Consider the following 23,034-nt stretch of genomic DNA (forward strand, 5'->3'; position numbering starts at 1 on the left):
TGATTCCAGTTTGCTGTCACCCTTTTCTCATCCAATTCCCAGATATTTATCTGCTCACCCTCACGCCTCACTGGCACAAGAGCCTTCCAGCGTAGGAAGCTGCTGCTTGCTGGGGTTTTTTTTCAGAAGGCCTCAGCTTCTTTTTGTTTCTCTTGTAGTATGCACTTTATAAAAAGATGACACAAGCTGCCATTCTTATCCAGAGCAAATTCCGAAGTTACTATGAGCAGAAAAAATTCCAGCAGAGCCGACGAGCTGCGATGCTGATCCAGCAGTACTACCGCAGCTACAAGGAGTGTGGGAAGAGGAGGCAGAACCGCCGGGCAGCCACCATTGTCCAACAGAAACTCAGGTGAGCTTTGGGGGATTGTGGATGCCCCCAAAATCTTTATACAAGACTTTTCACACTCAGCTGTGAGTGCTGGAAATTACAAAGGCCAGTGGGAAAAGGAGAGTGGTTTATAGGACAGTTATTCTTGCATTTACTCTTATTCACCCTGGTTTTGCCTACACTTCACCCCAGTTTTGCCTGCACTTCACCCCAGTCTTGCCTACACTTCACCTCAGTTTTGCCTACACTTCACCCCAGTTTTGCCAACTTCAGTGTTGGGTTTTTTGTTGTTTAGAAGCAGTCTGCTTACCAAGAAGCAGGATCAAGCTGCTCGGAAGATCATGCGGTTTCTACGACGCTGCCGCCACAGGTATGGTGCTTTCTTTTGCTTGATGCTGCTTTCTGCTGTGTGAGAGTCATGCAACAATATTCAAATGTGTCAGCAGTGTGTACAGTGTGTAATCAATAATCAAATCAGCTTGTTACAGACCTTTTAATCAAATAAGAAAAAGCCCTGCTGCTGCCAAAATATCCTGACAAAAATGAAATCTCTAATTTAGAACTGTTGCCAAAAGAGAATCATGTTCAGCTGCAGTGCTGATGTGGTAGAGTAGCCCAGGTTGGGCAGAGACAGAGTAAGGGAACTGTGAGCAAACTAAGGCACATGACTTTAGAAGTTGAACTTCAGGAAGTCTGGAAAAAAGCTTGCTAAATCATAGCTACAGCTCGTAAGTGCTGCACAAAGCATTTAGGATACGTGGCAAAGTGTAGGCTGGAAATGCCTTTGGTTTGGTCCCAGGATCACTTGGTAAACTCTTATCAAGTAGTGATTATATTTACTGTGGATAGGTGGAACGTGCCCATGGGGCAGCAGATGAGTTAGTTCCTGTCAGCCACTCCACATGTATCTCCAGTAAACTGGGAGTACAGACACAAACATGAAGCTGCATTACCTCCTGCACAGGCTTGGCAAAGTGCTCAGGGGTGGCAGCTGGTGCTACCATACTGCAGCTCTGATACAGGCAGGGTGTTTGGTTTTTCAGTGTAAGGATCCCATACATGATCAGGTTGCAAGCTGGAACTTTGCCTAAATAAAAGTGAATTTGGATGTTTCTGACTCTGCTCCCTCCATTCTCACCACACATGCATTTCATCCACTCAGGAGCTGGTCAGATCTGGTGCATTCTGAAGTATATCTAGTTCAGCCCAGTGATGGGAGAACAAGGAGAGCTCTGAGAGGCAAAGAGGCATCTGAAAAACTTGATTTTAGAAATAGACTCTGCCCTTTTTGTAGGATTTCAGCACTGCAGTTTGGAGTTCACTGTGGCTCACGTTGTGGACAGACATCTTGTCTGCAGGTTCAGTGTAAATTAATTAATGTCTGGACAAGAAAGAGAGCTTTATAGTTTCCAGGCCAATTTCAAATGCACTTGAAACAGCCACAGTTGTTAATGAAGAAGCACAAGTGGCTTCTTGATCCCAGCAGGGCACGGGGAAGAGACCAAAAGGTTGGTTTTGTTGTGTTTGTTGGGCAGCATGTCCTGCTGCAGCAGGCAGGGGCTCAAAACTTCTGTACCCTCTCCAATCTGCTTGAGGTCTAGGCAGTCCCTGGAGAAGCTGAGTAACCATTTCCTTTCATGGAGGCTTTCAAATCAACCTGCCCAGAGGCTCCTACAGCTGCCTCTCACACACAGGCTCAGAGAATACCTCACCACTAGCTATATCACCAGGTTTCCCACCAGGATGATCCATGCACTTCAACCATCTGCAGTTAAGTCTCCATCTGTCAAGTAACCTGGATTCTCCAAGGTTTGACTTCCTCATGAAGCCAGTAGTTTTTCTTGTCTTCAGCTCATTGCCTTCCTCTTTCTCAGCACCTCCTCAGTTTCCTTTGTAGAGCCAGACCCTGCTCCTTTCCATCACTGAAGTCTGCAGGCAGGTCCCTTCCCTTTGCCTGTAGCCAGTCTCCTCTCTCTCCAGCAGCTGCTTTGCATCACTGGGAAGTGGGTTTAGGTCTTGGGCATTTATGTAAAGGAAATAAAAAGAAGGAGCAAGTGGATCCAGTGTTCTCTCTGCCTTATGTCACACTGCTCAGTACTTGAATTTCTGCAGCAGTTGGGTCCTGTCTGTGGCCATAGGCACTTCATCAGGGTTTGTGGTCACTTGGGAATTTGTCCATGGTTCTTGGTGAGGTTGCAGCAAAAGAAAAAAGTAACTTTTTTCCACTGAAGATGTGAACTGTGCTTCAAAACAACTGCCTTGCTTTTCCTTCTGAAATAAAAATGATCACACATCCATTTAACCTAGGTTTTTGTGCACAAGCAGATTCTGTTACTGGGCCAATACATCACTCATATTAAAAGCTTGTTCTGTAGCCTCTAGGCAAGATTTAATCAGGTTATTTTTTTTCCTATTTTAAATTGATCAAAGTCTGCTTCAAGCTAATTACAATTAACTTTCTTTGCTAGCATTCAGTTATTTAAATGGTCTTCTTGTTCTGTTTTCCTTATTAGCTTTTTAGCCCAAAGGCTCAGTTGTGCAAACATGATTCCTATCAGCTTGAGGATCCAGGGTGCATAGCTGTGTTGTTCTTGTGCTTTTTGGTCTCCTGAACTTCGAATTGTTGCCTGATCAGGCAGTATTTCAGATGTTTTGAGAGACATAATCAGAGAAATCCTGCAGTTTGTGCTCTCTCAGTAACTGATGTTTAAGACATTGATGAAAATCAGACAAGAAATGTAAGGTTTGGTCAAAGGTATTCTTAGAGAAGATTTTTGAGCTCTAGTAGCTGAATTGTATCAGGTGTCATGGAGTCAAAAGTGGTCATTCATCAGCAGCAGTCATTCCAACAGTCAGACATGTATTATTTCCTTTTGACTTTGCAAAAACATAATACGTATTTATCCATCTGCTGTCATATTCTCAAGAATATGGTGAAAAACATGCATCAGCCATAACATGGTATCAACATGACTTTTCACAGAAGGGTTGGTTGTTGAGAATAAGAAATAGAAACTTCCTGGCCTCCCAGGAGAGCTTCATCCCTCTTCCCCTGGTGTCCAGTGCACTTGACTTAACTTTTAGCCTAAAATTTGACATTAAACCTACAGTGAGATGGCTGTCTCTTGGCATGCTGACCTCTGGGAGGCAGAAGCAAGGATTTGTGTATCTAATGTTTTTGGGAAAGATTCCACCTGCTTAGTGATCCCCAGATGTGACACATCCACAGAGCTGTAAGGAAATCCCAGAGCTCTGAAGTGGGTCTGGGTTTGCTGAGCTGTCCCCATATACGGTCCATGCAGTCAGCTTGCACTGGGAAGGGAACCTTTTTCCTATTCTCTCTCCAGTTTTATTAGGAAAAGTTTGCTGTTCTGAGAGGTATGCACTATTGCTAGGTTTGTGATTGTCATCTGCTGTGTTTTTTATGGAGTAGCACTTGGAATGAGATAGAAACGGGATGATGGTTGTGAGGGGAGGCAGGGTGCAGCTAGAAATGCCACGAGGATGACAGCAGTGGGTTTATTTTACTTGGTTTTTACTTTCTGCCCTAAACCACCTAAACACAGGACTGCTTATCCCTGGTAACAAGGAGGAGCCCAGTAGGCAGGAGTGGGAAGGGTTCTTTCTCTCCAGGCAAGCAGAAGTGTTGTCTCCTCCTCGGTGAAGTGAAGCTCTTGGTAAGGTATGGTTATTGCCATGTGTGTGCTAATAGCTCTTTGGTATTGTTTTGCAATCTGAAGCCCACTGGTGGACCATAGGCTGTACAAAAGGGTGAGTGTAGCTGCCTGCTAGCCAGTTCCTCTCTTCCATTTTAAATATTTTTGCTTTCTGCTTGCTTGCATGGGGCTGCAGCCAAGATTTGCCAGTAAGTTTCACCTCCATTAATTATATAAAACAGAATCCTGTATAAACTAACCCTACTGCAATGACTAACACTGCTGCTTTTGTAAGAGGACAGAGCTCTGCAGTAGATGTTACCAGTGCATGAATGTGTGAAAAAGGACATGTGTATTCATCATGGGCATGCTTAGGTGGGGTGTTTTTCCAGTATCCGAAATGTCTGGTAGTAGATTTTGGAACTCAGTGGAGTCTGCACTCACACACACTCAATGAGTAACCATGTCCTTTGTCATGAGACTGTGACAGCACTCAGGTTAGATCAGAGGAAGCTGCAGTGCAGATGTAGCCTGCTCTGTATAGGTGTTTGTTTCTGCCTGAGACAGAGAGAAGCAGAAGAGCTCGTCACACTGCTTTTTACTCCCTACTGTGGTGAAGCACGAATGGTTTTCTTCTAGAAGTTGGTCTTTGGTAAGTTACACACCTTGTGACCTTACTAAGACCACCTTTTTAACACCTGCTTCTCTCAGCTGTTAATCTGCATAGCGGGAAATAAAACAAAAGCCTTAAATGAGGATGCAAACTCCATAACTCTTATAGTAAGTGCCAAGGGAGCTCCTGTCAGGAGCCTCATTCTCAGCACAAAGAGTCCAGGTCACCTTTGTGCCAGGCTGTGTCCATGGGCTGGTGTGCTGCCTGCACACTCCCTGTGGCTTTGCACACTCAGCTGCTGTGCTGCCTGCACACTCCCTGTGTGAGCAGGGACTGCTGTGGCTTTCAGTTGTCAGCAGTACAGCTCAGGACCATCTTGCATTTGGGAGGCTGTAGGACAAGCAGGGGTTTGGTGAGAAACTGTGGTTGGAAATAACACCATTTCTGTGCTTATTGCTGCTCCCTTCAGCAGGGGAGGAGAGGTGGAGGAAGGGATACAGTGTTCAGAAACACAAATGTGAGTTGGTGATCATGAAGTTTTACTGACCTGGAGTTGCACACATAGTTTTTGTGGCTTAGGACTGAGAGTATGAATCAGACTTAAGCCTGCTGGAGGCATAATTATTTGTTTAACTAATGAGCCCAACGAGCAACAAGTAATGATGTTTCTTGCCAAACTGTGACTTCTGTGCTACCATTTTTTGGTGCATATCCCCTGTTTTTTACAAGTAACAATTTGGGTTCTTTACTAATGACAAATGAAGTAAGAACTGGATGAAACAAGGACAAGGGCCCAGGTGTGCTATAACTGTTTTAAGTGCTGCTTTCATGGATTTTGCCATGATGAAGGAAGAGAATCCCTACTCCTGATTGCAGAGACACCAGCACTATGAACTTGTTACCTGGAAACCAGTAGCTCCAAATCTCAGCACACATGATAATGTGCTTTACAGCTGAAGCAGGTTCATTCAGGAACTGTAAAAATAGCCTGGATTCCTGTAATGGTGAACTGACTGGTTGACTTCTTTTTACTAATCTGATGCTTTGTGTATAACTAAGGCTGATCATTTTTGGGCTGCAGTTGGGTGCCAGGTTTCAAAAACTTCTGTAAGAAAAAGCATAATTTGTTTTTGACAAGTGTTATTCACTGAAGGTAACTAAAAAGAAAATTCTAATTAGATAAATTGACCTTCCTCTGTTGTAAGGACAAGTCCTTTTGTTGTAAAGACATAAGTCCTTTTACATGATACTTTTACATGAAAAAATATTAACAAGTTTAACCATCCTTAATCTTGGGTTGGGTTACTGTATCCATGGGACAGTAATGAATGCTGCAGACAAATCAGGACATTTTATTTAGCAATCAGTAGAGCAGTCTGCTGCAAAGTAGATCTGGCCAAGGCTGATACCTTCCTTCCCCAGCACCCTGGGAATGGCAGGGCTGGTGGCTGTGCTGCCCTCAAGCAGCAGTGTGGAACCTTTAAATATGAGGCAGGAGGGGATTTGTTTTAAGACCTTTGAATAGGAAAAATAATTTCAATTTAAAACTGGCATACTGAATTGGGCTAGTTGGATTCAGACCTGAGAAGGATGTGCAACGTGTGGCTTGAATATAGAAGAAAAAAGCAATTGTGCTATTGTGCCTTTCCATTCAAGGTTAGGATTCCTACTTTAGAGGGCAGATGTGTCTCAAGTGTCTCAAGATACACTAAAAGTCATCTGTGTTGCATGGTGAGTGTGCTGGAAGAGGGGACTGTGATGAGGAGTAAGTGCAGGGTTCAGGCTCACAGCTTGTGCACAGCTCTGTGGGCTTGAGCAAAGCTGGGGAAGGCACCCTAAGGGCATGTTCTGCAGACACTGTGTGGGGATTCTGCCCTAGGGGCAGCTGGCAGGCTGGTCAGCAGGATTGGAGGAGAATTAGTTTTACTTTTAAGGCATTTATGTATGTAACAGCCTGTGAGAAATCAGCAGGAAGCAAGTTCTGGAAGTTTGGTAGCATTTGGAGGCTATGCCTGGAATGGCAAGTGACGTGGGGTTGATCAGGAAATGAGGAAATTCTGTGCTTAGCTGGAAGACGTGAAGTATCACGAAATGTACTGGCTGCTGTTCTGCCAAAATAAATCTGTTACAGCAAATGATTCTTTGCTGCTTTGCATTCTGACAGAACCCCACGTTGCAGGTGTGCATGCACATGAGAACAGCATTTGGGGGCCTTCTGATGGCACAGCCTGACACATCTGCTGAAAGAATGCTTGCAAACACACCTCTGTAATATACAAATTGTGTGTGTTCTGTGCACTGACACCATGCTCCCGTGGTCTGTGTGTGCAGATGAAGGATCAGAACGTTTGCCTTCGTGTTTCAGTTTGAAAACCTCTTTTCAGAACCTTGGGTTGCCTTATACCAGGCTCAGTAAAGAGGGAGAGGTGGGAGATTTTATTGACTGGAGACAAAACTCGGTATCTTTCTGTAGCAGAAGTGAAAATACTTTCTAGAAAAAAAAAAAAAAGTCCAGTTACTGTTGCCTTTAAGTAATAGTTGTCATCTTGGGGGAACACACTCCAGCAGACAGGGTTCAGCCACAGTGCCTGCTACACAATTGTTTCCCTGCTCATCAGTTAAACTTCTGCTGCAGCCTCCTTCAGAGGAGAGCTTTGCTCATGTAGGTCATGAACAAAATCCAGGGCTGCTTGGACTGTGCCTCTCTGTGCCATGCTCTTGGTAGGCAGGTGGTAGAATCTGGAGCAGAGCACAAGGAACAAGTCTTCTGACATCCATTAGGGTAGGAAATCACTTTCTGCCTGTGGCAAAACTTCTGTCTTCTCTGAGGCAGAGCTGGTGCACTTGTTACTTGTGATTGTGAGTAATAAAGAATGTATTTGTTCACAGCATCCTTCATGTTAAACTAGATTCCCTTGCCCCCACCCCATTCTTATGGTTTGAATAAATGCTGCTCTCCATTTTGGGGAGTGTGCATGTAACACCTGAAGCCAGTTCCTCTGGTAAGTACAACTTTATTTCATACCTGAATAAACAACATCTCCTATATTTTGTTGTTCTTTGCATACCCTTCCCTCTCTTGACATTTCAGCAGTAAATGCTTTCCTACTCCTGTGCACCCAGGACTCGATTTTCTTCTGTGTTTTTAGTAAATGCTATGCAGCAGCCATTGCATTTAAGTGCCTGGTTTCTTACATCTCTTAGTAAGATTGAGAATGGGGGAAAAATTTAAGGGATTACAAAGTCTCATTTGCTCAAGTTCAGGACAATGTGAAAGAATGTCATATTGGGATATGCGTCGCTGTACCTGCAACAATAGTTTTCAAAGTAATTTCTTTTTTCATTTACCTCTTACAGGGGCTGAATGTATTTGGAGCTCAAATGTGTGTGCTAAATCGCAGACCACGTGCTTTGGGGTGTCATTCTTATTGGGCCTCTCTGTCTTTTTTGTTTTGCTGCCCAAATGAGCTATATGGAAAAAGGCAAGAGTTCCCTTTTCTTAAATGTCCCACAGGCCATTTCAGCTCTCAGAGCAACAGGTAACTCCAGCCAGCCTCCTCTGGCTCCTGCACTCTCCTTTATACCGATCTTCAGCATTCAGATCCATTAAACATTTCCCTGGCTGGGCATTATGGAGTAAATTTGATGAAGCAGCTTTGTGTTATGCTTTACCCATGAAGCCATCGTTTGCTGTGACTATTTCTGAGGAGGGGGAAATTCATTTGCTGACACTCCCATACAAGAGTGGGGATGGATGGTGTGTGGGGAGAGGAGCTGCTGCTCGCTTCTGGGGCTGTTGCTTTCTACATTGCTTCAGCACGTAATGCTGCAACCTCCTGTGTGGTGTCCAAGTAAGTAACAAGAGTTCCAAGGGGCAGAAGCTTTGTCTGGCTGGAGCAATCTGGGAACTGGGACCTCGCTCCCAGGTGTCAGGGTTCCAAGCTGAAATCATCTTCTTTTCCCTTTCTGTGCGTCAGCACCACGACTGAGTCAGGCACTTGATCAGTGGTCATCTCTAGTGCACGTGCTTTTTCCTTCCATCTGCTCTTCAGCAATTGCTGAGGGAATGACTTGGTTACCTTAGAGGTGCTTTCTCTCTAGAGGAAATGTTATTTGAGGAGGTTTTTGGGGAAGGCTTCATCAGTGCAAAACCAAATTTACGGTCCTTGCGAGTCTGGGCAGGGTTCCAGGAGCTGCTGAAGTAGGATGGTACTTCTTGCTTGGAATCTTGCAACAGCCAGAGCTTGTTGCCCTTCCTGGTGCACTCTGGCTTGCTGCCATCCATCACTTGAACTGTCCTCACCTCCAGACACTTCCAGAAGTGATCCAAACCAGCATACCAGTGCCTGCAGACCTCTGGAGAGGGTTGTGCACCATCCATCAGCACATGGCCTGCTGGTATGACTTGCTCTCTGCACACTCCTATTTTCTACTGTTTGAAAAAAGGGGGGAAAAAAAAAAGTCTCAAAAAACCTGGATTGAAACATCTTCTCTAAGAGCATCCCTTCTGCTGCACCATTCTCTAAATTCCAGTAGTCTTTTTCTTAGAACAGTTTAGTAATGCTTGTAACTACAAACGCTACCCTTTGGCCCTCTTCCCCTGCCTGGGTCTAAGAGTGGAAAAGTGTGAACTGAAGAAGATTGCCTTCTAGCATTAAGGCAGTGCTATATTGTGAACTTAAAAGCTCTCCTAGCAGCATTTAGTGGATTTCAATTTTCAAGGGTCCTAATTTGTCCAAAATCCTTCACTGATCAAACTGTATTAACTGCATATGAAAAATTAGAGAGTTTATTCCACTGAGCATTAATGAAGAGGAAATACCAGCCCTACACTTACACTGACACTTCATATTGTAACAAAATCAAATCAGAGTACCAGCAAGTAAGAAACTTAAGAAGAAAAGAGGGGTTAAATGAGGACTGAAAGAACTCTTAAGACACAGGAGATGCTGCAGTACAGACTATCTAATAAATAATTGGTTGAAAGCAAGTTAGGTTTAGGCTCTCTTGATGAAGTGATTTAGAGGCCTGTTAAGAACAGTTATTTTTATAAATTAAAGTATTTGCTTGATCTGGTATCTAGCTTGATGTGTACACTGGTTCTGGGACTTGGTTAGCCCTGGTTTGGGAGGGAAGCAGGGCATTCAGAAATACACTTCAGAGCTTCCCAGGTATCAGGGTCTGGCTGTGGATTTGCTCAGTTACTGGCAGCACTTAGAGGTCCTTCAGTGTCACTCTGGCTGAGTGGGGCCAGGAGAAGGGGGAACTTCCCTGGCTTCTTAGTGGCAGCTCTTCTGAGCAAGGAGGAGAGATGCTCAGCTCTTCATACCTCCCAGGCACTGTACTGTACAAGTAAAGGACTTGTAGTGCCTGCCTGCACTCCCATTTTTAATGCAGCACAGGCAGAGTTATGTATGCAGAACACAGAGGTTAGTTTAAAAAATGTGATAGTTTAATAAATTTGGATGGTCAGCATCTTCAGTTGAATCTTAAGGTTATAAATGCTGTGGAATGCAGGGTTTGTTTTAAGCCACTGTGTACTGACCAGCATCATTCAGTAAAGTACCCATGGCAAATGTCAAAGTCTGATAACTTTGCAGTAAAGAAATCCTGTCCTAGGATGTGCTTGTGGTTTTGAGGAGTAATTATCATTGTGCTTGTAATGTTATAAGCCTGAAAATCTGTAAACCAGTCTCAAGTCCACCTGACCAAGGAAAGGTGTTGCATTATTTCTGAACAGGATCTGTACTAGTGCAAATGTTGAGTGCTTTAGTAACTGAACTCCCCTGGGCATGTGTGTTACAGCTGAACTGATTCCATATGTCTGCACCAGTACAGATAGTGCATGCTGTAGGTTGAAGTGTGCAGCAAAGCATGTCTTGCATTCTTCCAGCAAAAGTGCTTTGGTAGTGTAGTCCTTGCATGTTGAAGTGCTCTCCTAAGGTGTAGCATGTCTCAGCCAAGAGCCACCAGCTTATCTAATGTGCATGTTCTCAGTAAGAGATCTACCATAACAGGTGAATTTTATTGCAGTACTGAAGTGCAACAGAAAACACTTGGAAGTTGCACTGCAAATCTAATAGATGGGTTCTTGAAAATAGGCAATCTAAGCTTTAAAAATTGCCTGCTGCACAGAGGCACAAGAGACTTCCCTAGCACAGCAGTGATCTTGGCTCACCTTTTGCACCTAAGATACAGTAATAGAAATATTAGCAATAATTTTGAGGGTGAGGCTGCTTCTCCACTGCACGTCAGTACATCATTTATGAGCATTTTTAGGACACTGTACCAGTCCTATGTTTCCTGTAACAAAAAAAAAAATGACCTGGACTTAGCAGAGGCTGAAGCTCTCGGTGCCAGCAAGGTCCCAACTTGTGTAGAGCCAAAATTTTCCCACTGAAAATTTCTCTCTAAAGTTTTATCAGACATTGAGGTGTGGAACAGCATCACCCAAGCAGGAATTTGGAACCAGTTGTGCTGCTTGCTGCCTTGCCCCTTCCTCAGCCTGGGGATCAGAGCACTTCTTGGCCTTGGGGAGAGTATTGAGGCACCCCCTCTGCCAGACACAGATTTCAGAGGAGTCCCATGGCCCTGAGGGTGCCCCTCAGGCTCTGAAAACACCATCAGTATGTGGACTAGTGGAGCCCTCTGTCTTTATGTGACATTTTCAAACAGTTCAGTGGAATTAAGATAATTAGCAAAGGGCTGAGCTGCAGATTGGTTAGTGGGATTTATTCATTGCCTCCTGTTTCTCCCACTTTCAGAGAGAACACCCCTGAGTCCTTGAGCTTTGAGTCAGGTAAAACAGTTAAAAGCAGCCAGCTCCCTCTTGACTGTGGGAAAATTATTGAATAAAATCATGAAATAGTTTTAGAGGCCAGCTTATAGCCTTTATCTTATGTTAGCAGGCTGGTGCAAGAGCCAAAAGATGTGTGAGAGGAAGTCTACTTACAGAAGTTACAACCTGGCATTGCTGCTGCTTTGCTCTCCCAACATCTTTTCCAATCTATATTTACTTGGGCTTTGTTAAATTAAATCCCTTTTAGCTGGATTCTGTTACACAGACACAATTCTTGGTACCGTGCATTCATTACTTGTTCTTCCAAGTTTTGGGCAGGAACACCCTTTGTGAAATCACCTTAATTTAGGCAGCATTTTCCTCCTTTCAGAGTGGTCCTCCCCTCGCTGTAGTGGAAGAAAGATACCTGGAGGCAGGTGGCAGGGATCGTGCTGTGGAATGGAGCTCCCTGCAAAAGGAGACAGAGCCAAGCTGCCTCAGATCAGCTGGGCAATTGCCTTCAGGACCATCAGGTCCCTGTGGATTTTCTTTGGCTCCTTTGCAGGGAGCAGACAGTTTTCACCCTGGGCAGAGGATTGTTGATGCTCCAGCACCGATGCAGAATTCTGCTGTACTTGATGGGATTGAAATTATTCCCTTCTCTTCATCCTTTTAATTTGATTTTTAATTATTTCAGCTCTCAGTGATGATTTAGTTCTTGTGCTGACAAATGCTAGAGGAGGTAATGTATTGCATGCATTTTAAAGAGCTGAGAACTGAGGCAACAGGCCACGTCTAGGAGGAGTGACTCTCCCACACTGCAGGTTCATCTCCCTTGGCATGCAGTGTCCTCTGCTGCTGGCTGGGAGAAAAAACCTGAAAAAAACCCCATGAATTTAATGCCAGTGACATGCTAGGAAACACAGCTGCTAGCAGGGGGAGTAATTGTGAAGCAAATTATCTTTACACCCACATCGGTTCCTTCTACCCACATATAAACAGCTTCCATGTGAGGTTCTCTATCAACATCAAGCTTGGAAGCAGGACTGACTGATTTTTCCCTACTGTGCTGGGCATGACATCAAGTTTGTGTCACTTCAGCAATGACATCAAGTTTGTGTCACTTCAGCAATGACATCAAATTTGTGTCACTTCAGCAATGTATGGAGAAAAGAGGTCAAGACTGAGAGGACTTTTGCCATACCAGCTGGAGTGTCAGGCAGCTGCAAAATCATTTAATGAGCAGCAGTACAAAAAAAACCCCAATCAGTTAAACAGGACAATACCAGAACCAAGTCCAGCTGCAGTGGCAAATCCCAGGAAATGAGTTTTTCTTGCCAAATGTTTCTCTTGGATTTCCAGTGGGCCATTCTTGCACTTCCAGTTGTTTATGGTGTCAGGAAGGTGTTCCCCTCCCGTCGTCGCTCTGCTGGCTCTTTTGCAGGGGAGGTTAGAGCAAGGAATCAACCTTTGGCTTTCTGTCTTGCAAGAGATTTGTAATAGAAGTGTTATAAAGCTCCTCTTTGTTTTTTCAGAGTGAAAGAATTGAAAAAGGCCAAGGAACTTGAAGATACGCAGCAGCATCCCGTAGCAATGTGACATTGCTTTTCAGACTGTTTTCATTTTCTGTTTTTAGCAGAGACATGCAACAACAACAAAAATACCCACTGCAGTTCTGGAACTACCAGCTGCAGGATTTTAACAGTAATGTTTTGGTCATTGCATTTGCACTTTCATGGACAACTTTTAATTTGTTCGGCAAGACATCTTGGAACTCAATCAATCTTCTGTTGGATCGTGGGGAAAACAAAAAGACACCAGGAGGAAAATTGTGAGTTGCTTCATTCTCCAAGAAGGAAGAAGCGATTAATTATCCTTTTCACATAGGGCTGTATTAAACAACATGTGGAACTGTACAAATATTATACCAAAAATATTGTTAAGAAAAGGTGGGAATGCACAAGCAACACAAGAATGCTGTTCCTGCACCTGTTGGTCATCTCCAAGAAACTGAAGCTTTGAGAGTCTCAGTGGAGGGGCTTAGATCAGTACATCTTTATTGGGTCCATGCATCCTCATTTCCTTCACACTTCTGTCCTTTGTGTTCTCCTTAAATCTCTACAGCACACTTAATGCAACTTTTTAAATCTGCAGGTTTTTAATACATCCCGTGGGAACTTACAAGAGAGGTTGGGTATGAGATAAATGGGTCGTGCATGAGGAACAGAGGGAGCAGCTTGAGCAAGTTTTAAAAAAAAAGTTTTTTTGGTATTTTTACTAGAACCTGCAAACATATCAATGGTCACATACTTTCTCTCATATTCAGCACTTTATTTTCTAGCCTTACTTTCATGTACTATTATTTTAATTAAGTTCTGAAAATAATTTATAAAACATGTAGCTTTTTATCTTAAGTATTTGTCAAACCTCTTGTCATTTTGCTGAGTCACATACAATATGTTGCCTGGACATTTTCTACCACCTAAAGATCAGAGTGGTGCTGCATTCTGGCCAGTAAATTACTTATTTTGGCTACTTCATCAAAATCTGGGCAGTTTCTGTATATATAGAAGGTAGACATGGAAAATGAGAAAAATATTTGAAAGGGAATATATTGATTAATTACTAAATATTTTATTCACAAAGGGTCAATAACTTGGCAAGATAAAATTATTATTTGTATAGTTTTGTCTGAATGAACAAGAAGAGTGTGGATGTATTGTTTGTACATACTGTATATATTAAAACAAAGAGATATGTGCATGAACTCGAAAAAGAAATGAACAAAGCAAAGCATTAGTGGCTATGGTCTGTAAAATGAAACAAAAACTTTATTTCACTATAAGAAACTTTATTTTAAATGTTCTTTAGAAGAACATTTTTGCTAAAGCATGACTAAATGGCAAAAAAGAGCTACTGTATTTAGAGTTAGGAAAAAAAAAGGCAGAGCAACATTACTTTAAAAAAAAGAAAAAAAAAGAAAAAAAAAGAAAAAAAAAAAAGGATATGTTTACATTTGATTTTGGCTACCAGGAGTTTGGTTTGGTTGGATTTAATTTATTTATTCCTTCCTTCTTTTTTTTTTCCCTGTCTTTTTTTATTTTTATTTTTATTTTTTTAATTTTTTTTTTTTTTTGCCAATGGTGCCAAGTAATGTGAATGCTAATATTGCTTAAGAAAATTAAGTTACTTTTGCAGAGCAGATAATCATAAGAGTACAAAACCTGTATCTAGCTTAACACCATACACTCACTCCAATAAAGAACACTTAGAATGAACATAAAATGAAAAAAAAAAAAAAAAAACAAAAAAAAAGAAATAGTACGGAAGTAGAAAAATATGTTTCACATTTTCATATCTCCTGCTGGAAGTCAGAAAATGTAATAAAAATTGCACAAAAAATTTAAAAAAACGAAGTAAAACTTAAAAAAAAAAAAAAAAAAAGATGCAAACTGATCTTGTAGGGGTGTCATGGTATATTGCTATTTCCACATAGTGAGGAGCCAAAGAAATTAGATTTTTTTTTTAAATTGAACTCCTAACTTCAAACTGTCACAAATTCTTGACAATGGGAACCAGGTTCTGATCTTTATTACACAGGAATGTAAGGGAAGAAACTCCTGAAGTCTGTGTTGTGACTGTGGGTTGTGTACATGTGTCTGAGATCAGAAACTGCTCCTGGGTGTTTGTTTTGTTCAAAAAAAAAAAAAAATAATAATAATAATTCAGAATGGACTGGTGTAAATTTCAGCTTGTTAGTTTTGGAATAGTTGTTCTTGCTTGATCCCGGCCACCAACTGCAATGTTTAAACACAAGGCTTGTTGTGAAGCCTCAAAATATTCACACATAAGAAGCTTTTAAACTGGTGTCTTTAGAAGAAGAGTAAAAACAAAGATTGTGGCAAAAAAAAAAAAGAAAAAACAAAAAAAAAAAAAAACTGGGGTCAGTGCTCTTGGTGCCTTTTCTATAATTGTACCTGTTTTTAATTACTTCTTTTCACTGCCAGCATTGAATTACAGTAGATGTGCTATAGCTCATTATCAGACTTCTCTTGTACATTTCTGAACTGCTGCTTTATGACCTGATTCAATTAAAAAAAAAAAAAAAAAAAAAAAAAAAAAAAAATTAAAAAAAAAAAGGAAAAAAAGGGAAAAGAGAAAACCGAAGGGCCCGGCGCTCACACCGTGCCTGTGGGCAGCCTCAGAGCCTCCATTGACTGTCTGGAATTGGGACTTCCAACTGTTAAATTTTCCTCTCGTGCAAAAAGAGAACAGGAGAAGCTGCAGAATCTCCTTAGGGATGGATTGGAAATGCTCTGTATTAATACTGGAAGAACTCTTTGAAACTGAAACGTTGCTCCCATTAACCAATCCGTGACAATATAGAATCGACCTTTTCCTCACAAGAGTAGTGACCTCAGTGGAAATGTTTTTTAACTCCCTGTCTTTGCAGAAAATGATTCAGTAAATATACAGAGCTATTTCAAAAAAAAAATAAAAATAAAAATAAATTACTCTTCCAGATCCATGGGCCTGGTGGTGTATCTACTAATCTAGATCCTGCTTCAGCCAAACTCTTCAGCCTGTGCTTGCTGGCAAACATCCAAGCAGTTCCCTGGGTTGGAACAGAACTACTTGGATGCTTCAGGCAAAAGTACAGCTTCTAAGTGCTTTGTTGTGTCGGGCCATAACCCTTCAAGTGTTGTCACTGGGGAGGTAGAAACACTCCCCCTGCAGTGAAGTGATTCCGTTCACCCTTTCCTTGGTTGTGGAACTTTAAGAGATTTTTCACAGAAGATGAGTTAAGTGCAGCTTTCCGGGAAAAATTCAGATTCCCAAGTGCCAGGAGCCAGATCTTCTGTCTTCTGCTAATGGAATTGCTCCTTTGTGAAACACATTTGACAGCAGTAATACTGTGTGAAAGAAATACAGAATATAACATGAACCCCCTCTCTGGTTGCACGCTTATGGCAGTTCCACACAATAGCTGGTGCCCACTGGGGGGTCCCCAAGACTTGCATGTAAAACTAGTATAGATGTCTTCTCTTTTGTAAGTTTTATTTTTGTAACCGTGCATGTAAAGCATCACTGAATCAATGGATCTGTTGAAGAACTCAGCTGCTGGAACCATGCAAAATGTTTTGAATTGCCCTTAAAATATGGAAAATGTTTTCTGAATGCTTTATATTCTTTCTGCTGTAAATTAAAAACAAAGAAAATTTCCCCATACAAAGCGTGTGGTTTTTTGAAACGTCTCTTCCATCCTAGTTCCAAAGAGTGATGCAGTCCTTTACTCACTTAAGAAACCATAAAAAAGATATGTTTCTTCCACTACCTGCTGTTTGTAAGGAGCATCTCTTCTTGCAGATTATATTCTGAGTAGTTCACAGCTCCAGGAGCAGGACCCTTTTTAGCAGGGTGGGATTCACTGAAATGCAGCCTCAGAGCCCTTGATCTGCAGCCCTTCTGCTGCTGTTTTCCAGCCTCGGGTGTGCAGAGCAGCACAGTCAGAAGGAATTCTTTTTCTTAGCAGAATTTCCCAGATCTCCTGCACACCTCGTAGTAGAATGCTGAATTCTCCACTGCACACAAAGCAAATCTTTGTAGAATTCAAGAGCCTGCAGATGCAGAAACATAAGAGGTCAGACTTCAGAACACAGTAACACCAATGACTGAGACTTAATAATATATATATTTTTAAAAATAATATATATAACTTACCTGTGCAGTGCAATAGTTAAGCTACATGAAACAGCTCTCAATAATGCAAATTTTGTACCGTCTAACATAGAAGGGGAAAAAAACAGCTTTAATAAATTAACTCACCTGTGCAAGCCTGTGTTACTGATATTGTAAGTTCATCCCTGTTTTTCCATTTTATGTGCCTGTTAAATTTTGGGGCTATCCATTAGCACTGTGATGGCTTGGCCCTGGCCAGAATCACGGCATTGCCAGAGTTGAAAAACCCCTTTTTTTTTTTCATTATCTGTTTTTAGCAGAGATCAAAGCTCACCACATCCAAGCAGCACAAGCAAACACCAGCCAGCTGCTTGCTCACTCCCACACCTCCTCCCCAGCCGTACGGGGGAAGAGAATGGGAAGAGCAAACAGGAAAAAAATGCCTGGGGTGAGATAAAGACGGTTTGGTAAACTCAGGAAACAAAAAGAACGAGAGACACAATTGCAGTCATCTCTCCCTGCTTCCCACCACCGATTCCGCTGCCACCCCACCCAGCTTTAGATTACTGCACGGAGAAGCAGCCAGGACCGGGCCCGCCCTCACCCTTCCCAGGGCGGCTTGGACCGACCCGGTTCCCCCCAACCCGGTATTGCCGTCGGTTAACCCCCTCCTGTCCCGCCCGGCTCCCCACATAACCGGGGCTGAGAGGGACGAATCACACAGACAGGGAGCACCACCTGGGACGGGACGGGACGGGACGGGACGGGACGGGACGGGACGGGACGGGACGGGACGGGACGGGACGGGACGGGACGGGACCCCACACCGAACCCGTCACAGCGCCGAACCAGCAAACCGCACCCCATCCCACACCCCTAAAACGCCCCGGTCCCGCCCCGGTCCCGCCCACTCCCCGCCCCCGGTCCCGTCATACCCAGAGTGCCGCCGGCGCTCTCGCACTTCCCGTTGGGCGTTCCCCGAAGTTGTCGCCGCGCAGGGTCCGGTCCAACCGTGAGGATGTGAGTGGGGCTGCGGGGAGATGGCGATGGGGACGGCCCAGGATTTGCAGGGCGGCCCGGCGGGGGTACCGCGGGGATACCTCGGGAACCGCTGTGCGCGGAACCGCGAGGTGCGATCGGTGGCGGGGCCGGGCCGGGCTGGGCCGTGGCTTGGGCTGCACGTCGCGATCCGTGGGGTGGATACTGGAGTGGGCGGTTCCGTTCTGGTGTCGCGGGTGGAATTCCGCCATCCCCGCGAGGCTCTGTGGGCGCTGCCCGCGCAGTCCTGGGGCTCAGCGAGAGTCTGGGGGGAGTTGTGGTATCAGGAAAAGTTGTCACTTCCGAGACTGCAAAACAAGCCCGAAGCGGCGACTTAAGTGCCAAAACAGAGGAGCGGTTGTGTTGCTGTCCCAGGGTTCCTGGTCTGCGGGTGTTTCTGCATTTGTTGTCACTAAATGTAAATTCCAAGTCAGTGTAAATGTATAAATACAGCCACACTGGAGATTCCAGCTCCTTTAAATACCACCCTACAATAAACAGTAGATGCTTTTGATCCAGGAGGAATAAAAACGCAGAAAAGCAAAGTGAGTATAGATGGTTGTAGAGATCTGCAACAAAAACTTGTTGAAGTAGTGACAAGAGAGGAAGAGAAGTCTGTGCAGAGGCTCCTGCACCTTGAGGAAGATGTGGGATGCTGCAGTAAGAACTCAGCTGCCTGAGGTGATGAATCCAAACCTGGCCACAGGTGAATGGTAGATGCTGAGTGCTCTTTACTGCTTTCTCTTTTTCCCTATTAATTATTTCAAAAGCACAGAACAGCTGGAAGAGCACATAGTTAGAATAACCATTAAGTTTCTGTGTTTTTGTAAGCTATTGTAGCTTGAAGCTTTGTCTTAATACCAGAAAGAACACCCCTGAACCCAAATTCTTGAATGCTGAACCATTGTAGAAGTTGTCATATTGCCTTGTGATGGTACCACCAGGTCTCTGCTGGCTTAAAAGTCTCTGCACATCAAGCAATTTGTTGGCAAGATGTTAGGACACTTGTACCTACTGTCACTTGTTAAAATATCACTTCTGCCCTTTATTTAGTTAAATGAGACAAGTTCTCTGTTGTCAGGAGTGTCAGATAGCTTCTGTACCCTAAGCATGCTCACTGAAAAGCCAAAGCATAATCTATAAAAATTAAACAGAATAACAATTCCTGTCTCCAATGCAGGTCAGCCAGTGTCCCTGGGAGTGCCAATGTGGCTGCTGGCAGCAATCGTCGCCTTCAGCAGACACAACACCAAGTAGATGAGGTAAAAGTCTGATAGCTGTGTAATGATATTTCCTCAGGAAAATGAGGTAACTAGAAGAGATATTCTAGCCAGAGCAATTCTCCCTTTGTTATACGAAGGAGAAGTTGAGTATCATTCAGCTTCCATCATCTGAACTGTTGCAAAGGTTAAAAAAAAAAAAATAAAAATCCGTTCAGCTGAAGTGGTTTCTGGAGAGGTTTCTGGGGAGTTCAACAGCTAGGCTGGCTATTGACAGTATTTTTTAAATTTAATTGGTTTAATTGGTTTTAATTTAATGTGGTTGACTGTCTTGTTTATCTGCCTCGACTCCTGAGGAGAGTCAGGAATTATTTCCCAGATTTAAGGGCATGCCAGTCCAGCTGCCACCACTGACATTTTAAAGTAGGAAATGGGAGCTTCCAGTAATGGGATTTTTTTTTAAGCTTATGGCTGGATATAATAAAAGGCAAGAGAAAAAAGCATTAAGAGAACCATGTGTTGCCTGCAGTGAAGCTCCCCGGGGGGGAAGGGGTGATACAGCTGCTAACTGATGGTGAGCATTAATTAAACTGATTTAGGTTGTTGACATCATGAGAGTGAACGTGGACAAGGTGCTGGAGCGTGACCAGAAGCTGTCAGAGCTGGATGACCGAGCTGATGCACTGCAAGCAGGAGCATCCCAGTTTGAGACCAGTGCAGCCAAGCTGAAAAGGAAGTATTGGTGGAAGAACTGTAAGGTAACCCTGGTTTCTGTTATACCCTGTGCAGTATTGTCAGCAACACCACTGTGATTTGCATCCCAAAAGGCAGAAGTAAAAGTGATATAAGTTAAGAGATGTGTTTATAAGAGAAGGCAGAGAGTTGGGTGGAGCACCAGCTGTGTATAGAATCATAGGATTGGCTGGGTTGGAAGGGACCTCAGAGATCATCAAGTCCAACCCTTGATCCACTCCCCCCGTGGTTCCCAGCCCATGGCACTCAGTGCCACATCCAGGCTCTTTGGAAAGATCTCCAGACACGGAGAATCCACTCCTTCCCTGGGCAGCCCATTCCAATGCCTGATCACCCTCTCCAGAAAGAAATTCTTTCTCATCTCCAACCTAAACCTCCCCTGGCACAACTTGAGACCCTGCCCTCTTGTCTTGCTGAGAGTTGCCTGGGAAAAGAGCCCAACCCCCCCCTGGCTCCAACCTCCTTTCAGGGAGTTGTAGAGAGTGATGAGGTCTCCCCTGAGCCTCCTCTTCTCCAGCCTCAACACCCCCAGCTCCCTCAGCCCTTCCTCACAGGAATTCTGCTGGATCCCTTCACAGCCTCCTTGCTCTTCTCTGGACCTGCTCCAGCACCTCAATCTCCTTCCTGAGCTGAGGGGCCCAGAACTGGACACAGGACTCAAGCTGTGGCCTCACCAGAGCTGAGCACAGGGGCAGAATCCCTTCCCTGGACCTGCTGGCCACGCTGTTCCTGAGCCAGCCCAGGATGCCATTGGCCTTCTTGGCCACCTGGGCACACTGCTGGCTCATGGTCACCTTCCTGGCAATCCAGACTCCCAGGTCCCTTTCTGCCACTCTGTGCCCAGCCTGGAGCTCCCCATGGGGTTGTTGTGGCCAAAGTGCAGGACCCGGCACTTGGAATGTTGAACCTCATCCCGTTGGGATCATCCCAACTCTCCAGTCTGTCCAGGTCCCTCTGCAGAGCCCTCCTGCCTTCCAGCTGCCTGTAGCTTCATGCAGGACCTTGTCCAGAAGGAAACACCTCAGCAATTTGAGGCTTCAGGGAGAAAAAGGCTAAATTTTTGGGTTGAGTTAATGTGAAGGATGTGTTAGAGCAGAAGGAGCTCACTCAGCTTCCTGTACTTGTAGCTGCTGACAAATGTTGAAATTTTCTTTTGGTGAGTGACAGGCACAGTGAAAGATGTGGTGAAGGGTAAGAGTAGGAATAATTTTAGTGGTTCTTCTTGCCTGTAGAGGCAGGTTTGGCATGGAGACATGATGAAAAAGAACCCATTGGTCTGCTTTGAAGGAGTGCACAGCTGAGTGGGAACAGGGAAGCAATCTTGTTGACTGAAAAAGTTTTAATTGCCCTGTCAGGTACAGAACACAGTACAAAAAGTACCTTCTAGGGGCTGTTTTCCTGTACCCCAAAGGCCAGGTAATGCTGTTGCATGGTTTGTAGTGTTGTATGGCTTTTCTTTTCTTTTTTTTTCCACAGATGTGGGCAATATTGATAGCTGTTCTTGTCATTATTGTCATCATCATTATTGGTAAGTTTCACCAAAAAAGGGATTTCTTACAGAGTTGGTGTAGATGGTGTTAATTCACTGGCTTAAGTAAATGCAGGATATTCAAATGAAATTATACACAACATTAATTAGAAACAGCAGTGACTGCTTTAACAACTGTTGCCTGCAGTGAGTGATAAACTCTGGGAGCTCCAGGAGCTTCAACTCAAAACACCTGCATGGAGTGAAACAGGTGAAAGCAGCAAGAACTTAAAAAAAAAATAATAATAATTTGTTCCTATTTGCTACAGCTGCTTGTTGCCTCCCTGGTCTGGGCTCTGTGTTCCAGCTGCTTTCTGGCTGAATCCTCCTCAGTGCCAGTGCAGGGAGGGTTTTTCCAAGCAGGGCCCTTTGCTTGGTGGTGGCACTGACACCAAGACAGCAAACCAGGAGCCCAGGGTTTAGTTTTTGGCTGGAATTGTCACGTAATCCCCTGCATTTTTTTTTTTAGGGGGTCAAAGTTTAAATTTGTGTTGTAAGACAGTGAGAAATGCTGCGGTAACCGTGGGCAACAAACACCTAATCCTGGGAAAAACCAGGGAAAGCAGCACTGGGAATTCCTAAATCCCTTTTTAACCATTTCTAGAACCTTTTGTCCTTAAACTGCAGCAGTGTGGGGATGAGGGAATGAAGGGGTCTGTACCTTGTCCAACTTTCTCCTTCTCTTTGTAGTCTGGAGCACGTCCTGAGTTCCAGAAGAGCCTCAGCCCCACCCAAGTGCCTCCAATTCCTCCACTCCGAACCTCCTGCGTTTTCAGCCAATTTTTCTGCTGTTTGAGCAAAACTGTTTCGATTACTGAAATGTTAACTAACGTTACCCGGTTGCCTTAAGACACTCCTCATAAATCACTAACGAGCACAGCCCCCCCCTTCGCACGGTGCCTTCATCACCCGGAGCCGATGAGGAGGAGCCGCCCGCCTGGGGGTCACGATGCTCTCCCGGCTTCTGCAGACGGGCCGGGGGTTTGCCCGCCCTCCGCTGCCCCCGTGCCTTGTCCTCCGCCTTCGGGAGACCCCCGGCCCGATCCAAACCCCGCTCCCTTCCCTGCCCATCCCCGCTCTCGGTTCCGGTTCCGCCCCCGGTGTGTGCGTGCGGGGGGGGAGGGTGAGGTGGGGCGGGGCCGCACGTGGCGGCGGGGGAGCGCGCGCACGGGGGCCGCGTGCGGCGGCGCGTGAGGGGCGGGGCGGGGCGGGCACCGCCCTGGCCTCGCGCCCCCGCTTGGCCCCGCCCCGCCGCGCGCCCGGCGCTGTCCAATAAAAGCGGTTCCGCACCCCTCCCCCCACGCCCCGCACTCCCGGCTCCGCCTCCGCCTCTTCATTCCAGTCCCGCGCGCACGTGGCCCGGGCGTGTGCGGGTGTGCGCGTGCGGCCGCCGTTACGTAACGGGGAGGGCGGGGGTAGGGGCGGGGTCACGGCCCCG

General features: G+C 44.7%; 2 protein-coding genes across 2 annotated transcripts in view; both read left to right on the forward strand.

Annotated features, from left to right (window-relative positions):
- CAMTA1 (calmodulin binding transcription activator 1) overlaps nucleotides 1–16,605 on the forward strand; it is a 249,262-nt gene extending 232,657 nt beyond the window's left edge. Inside the window, exons 20-22 of the mRNA XM_030463641.1 lie at nucleotides 159–352; nucleotides 627–701; nucleotides 12,914–16,605. Of these exons, the coding sequence (XP_030319501.1) occupies nucleotides 159–352; nucleotides 627–701; nucleotides 12,914–12,977 (333 nt within the window). The 3' untranslated portion in view covers nucleotides 12,978–16,605. The remainder of the gene's footprint in view (nucleotides 1–158; nucleotides 353–626; nucleotides 702–12,913) is intronic.
- Nucleotides 16,606–17,998: 1,393 nt separating this feature from the next.
- On the forward strand, nucleotides 17,999–22,478 carry VAMP3 (vesicle associated membrane protein 3). Its single transcript, XM_030463621.1, has 5 exons — nucleotides 17,999–18,077; nucleotides 19,276–19,357; nucleotides 19,915–20,073; nucleotides 21,545–21,596; nucleotides 22,287–22,478. Coding segments are annotated over exons 1-5 (312 nt in total). The 5' UTR covers nucleotides 17,999–18,075; the 3' UTR covers nucleotides 22,304–22,478.
- Nucleotides 22,479–23,034: the final 556 nt, after the last annotated feature.

Source organism: Calypte anna, chromosome 21 (assembly GCF_003957555.1).
Source record: "Calypte anna isolate BGI_N300 chromosome 21, bCalAnn1_v1.p, whole genome shotgun sequence".
NCBI classification, from domain to species: Eukaryota; Metazoa; Chordata; class Aves; order Apodiformes; family Trochilidae; genus Calypte; species Calypte anna.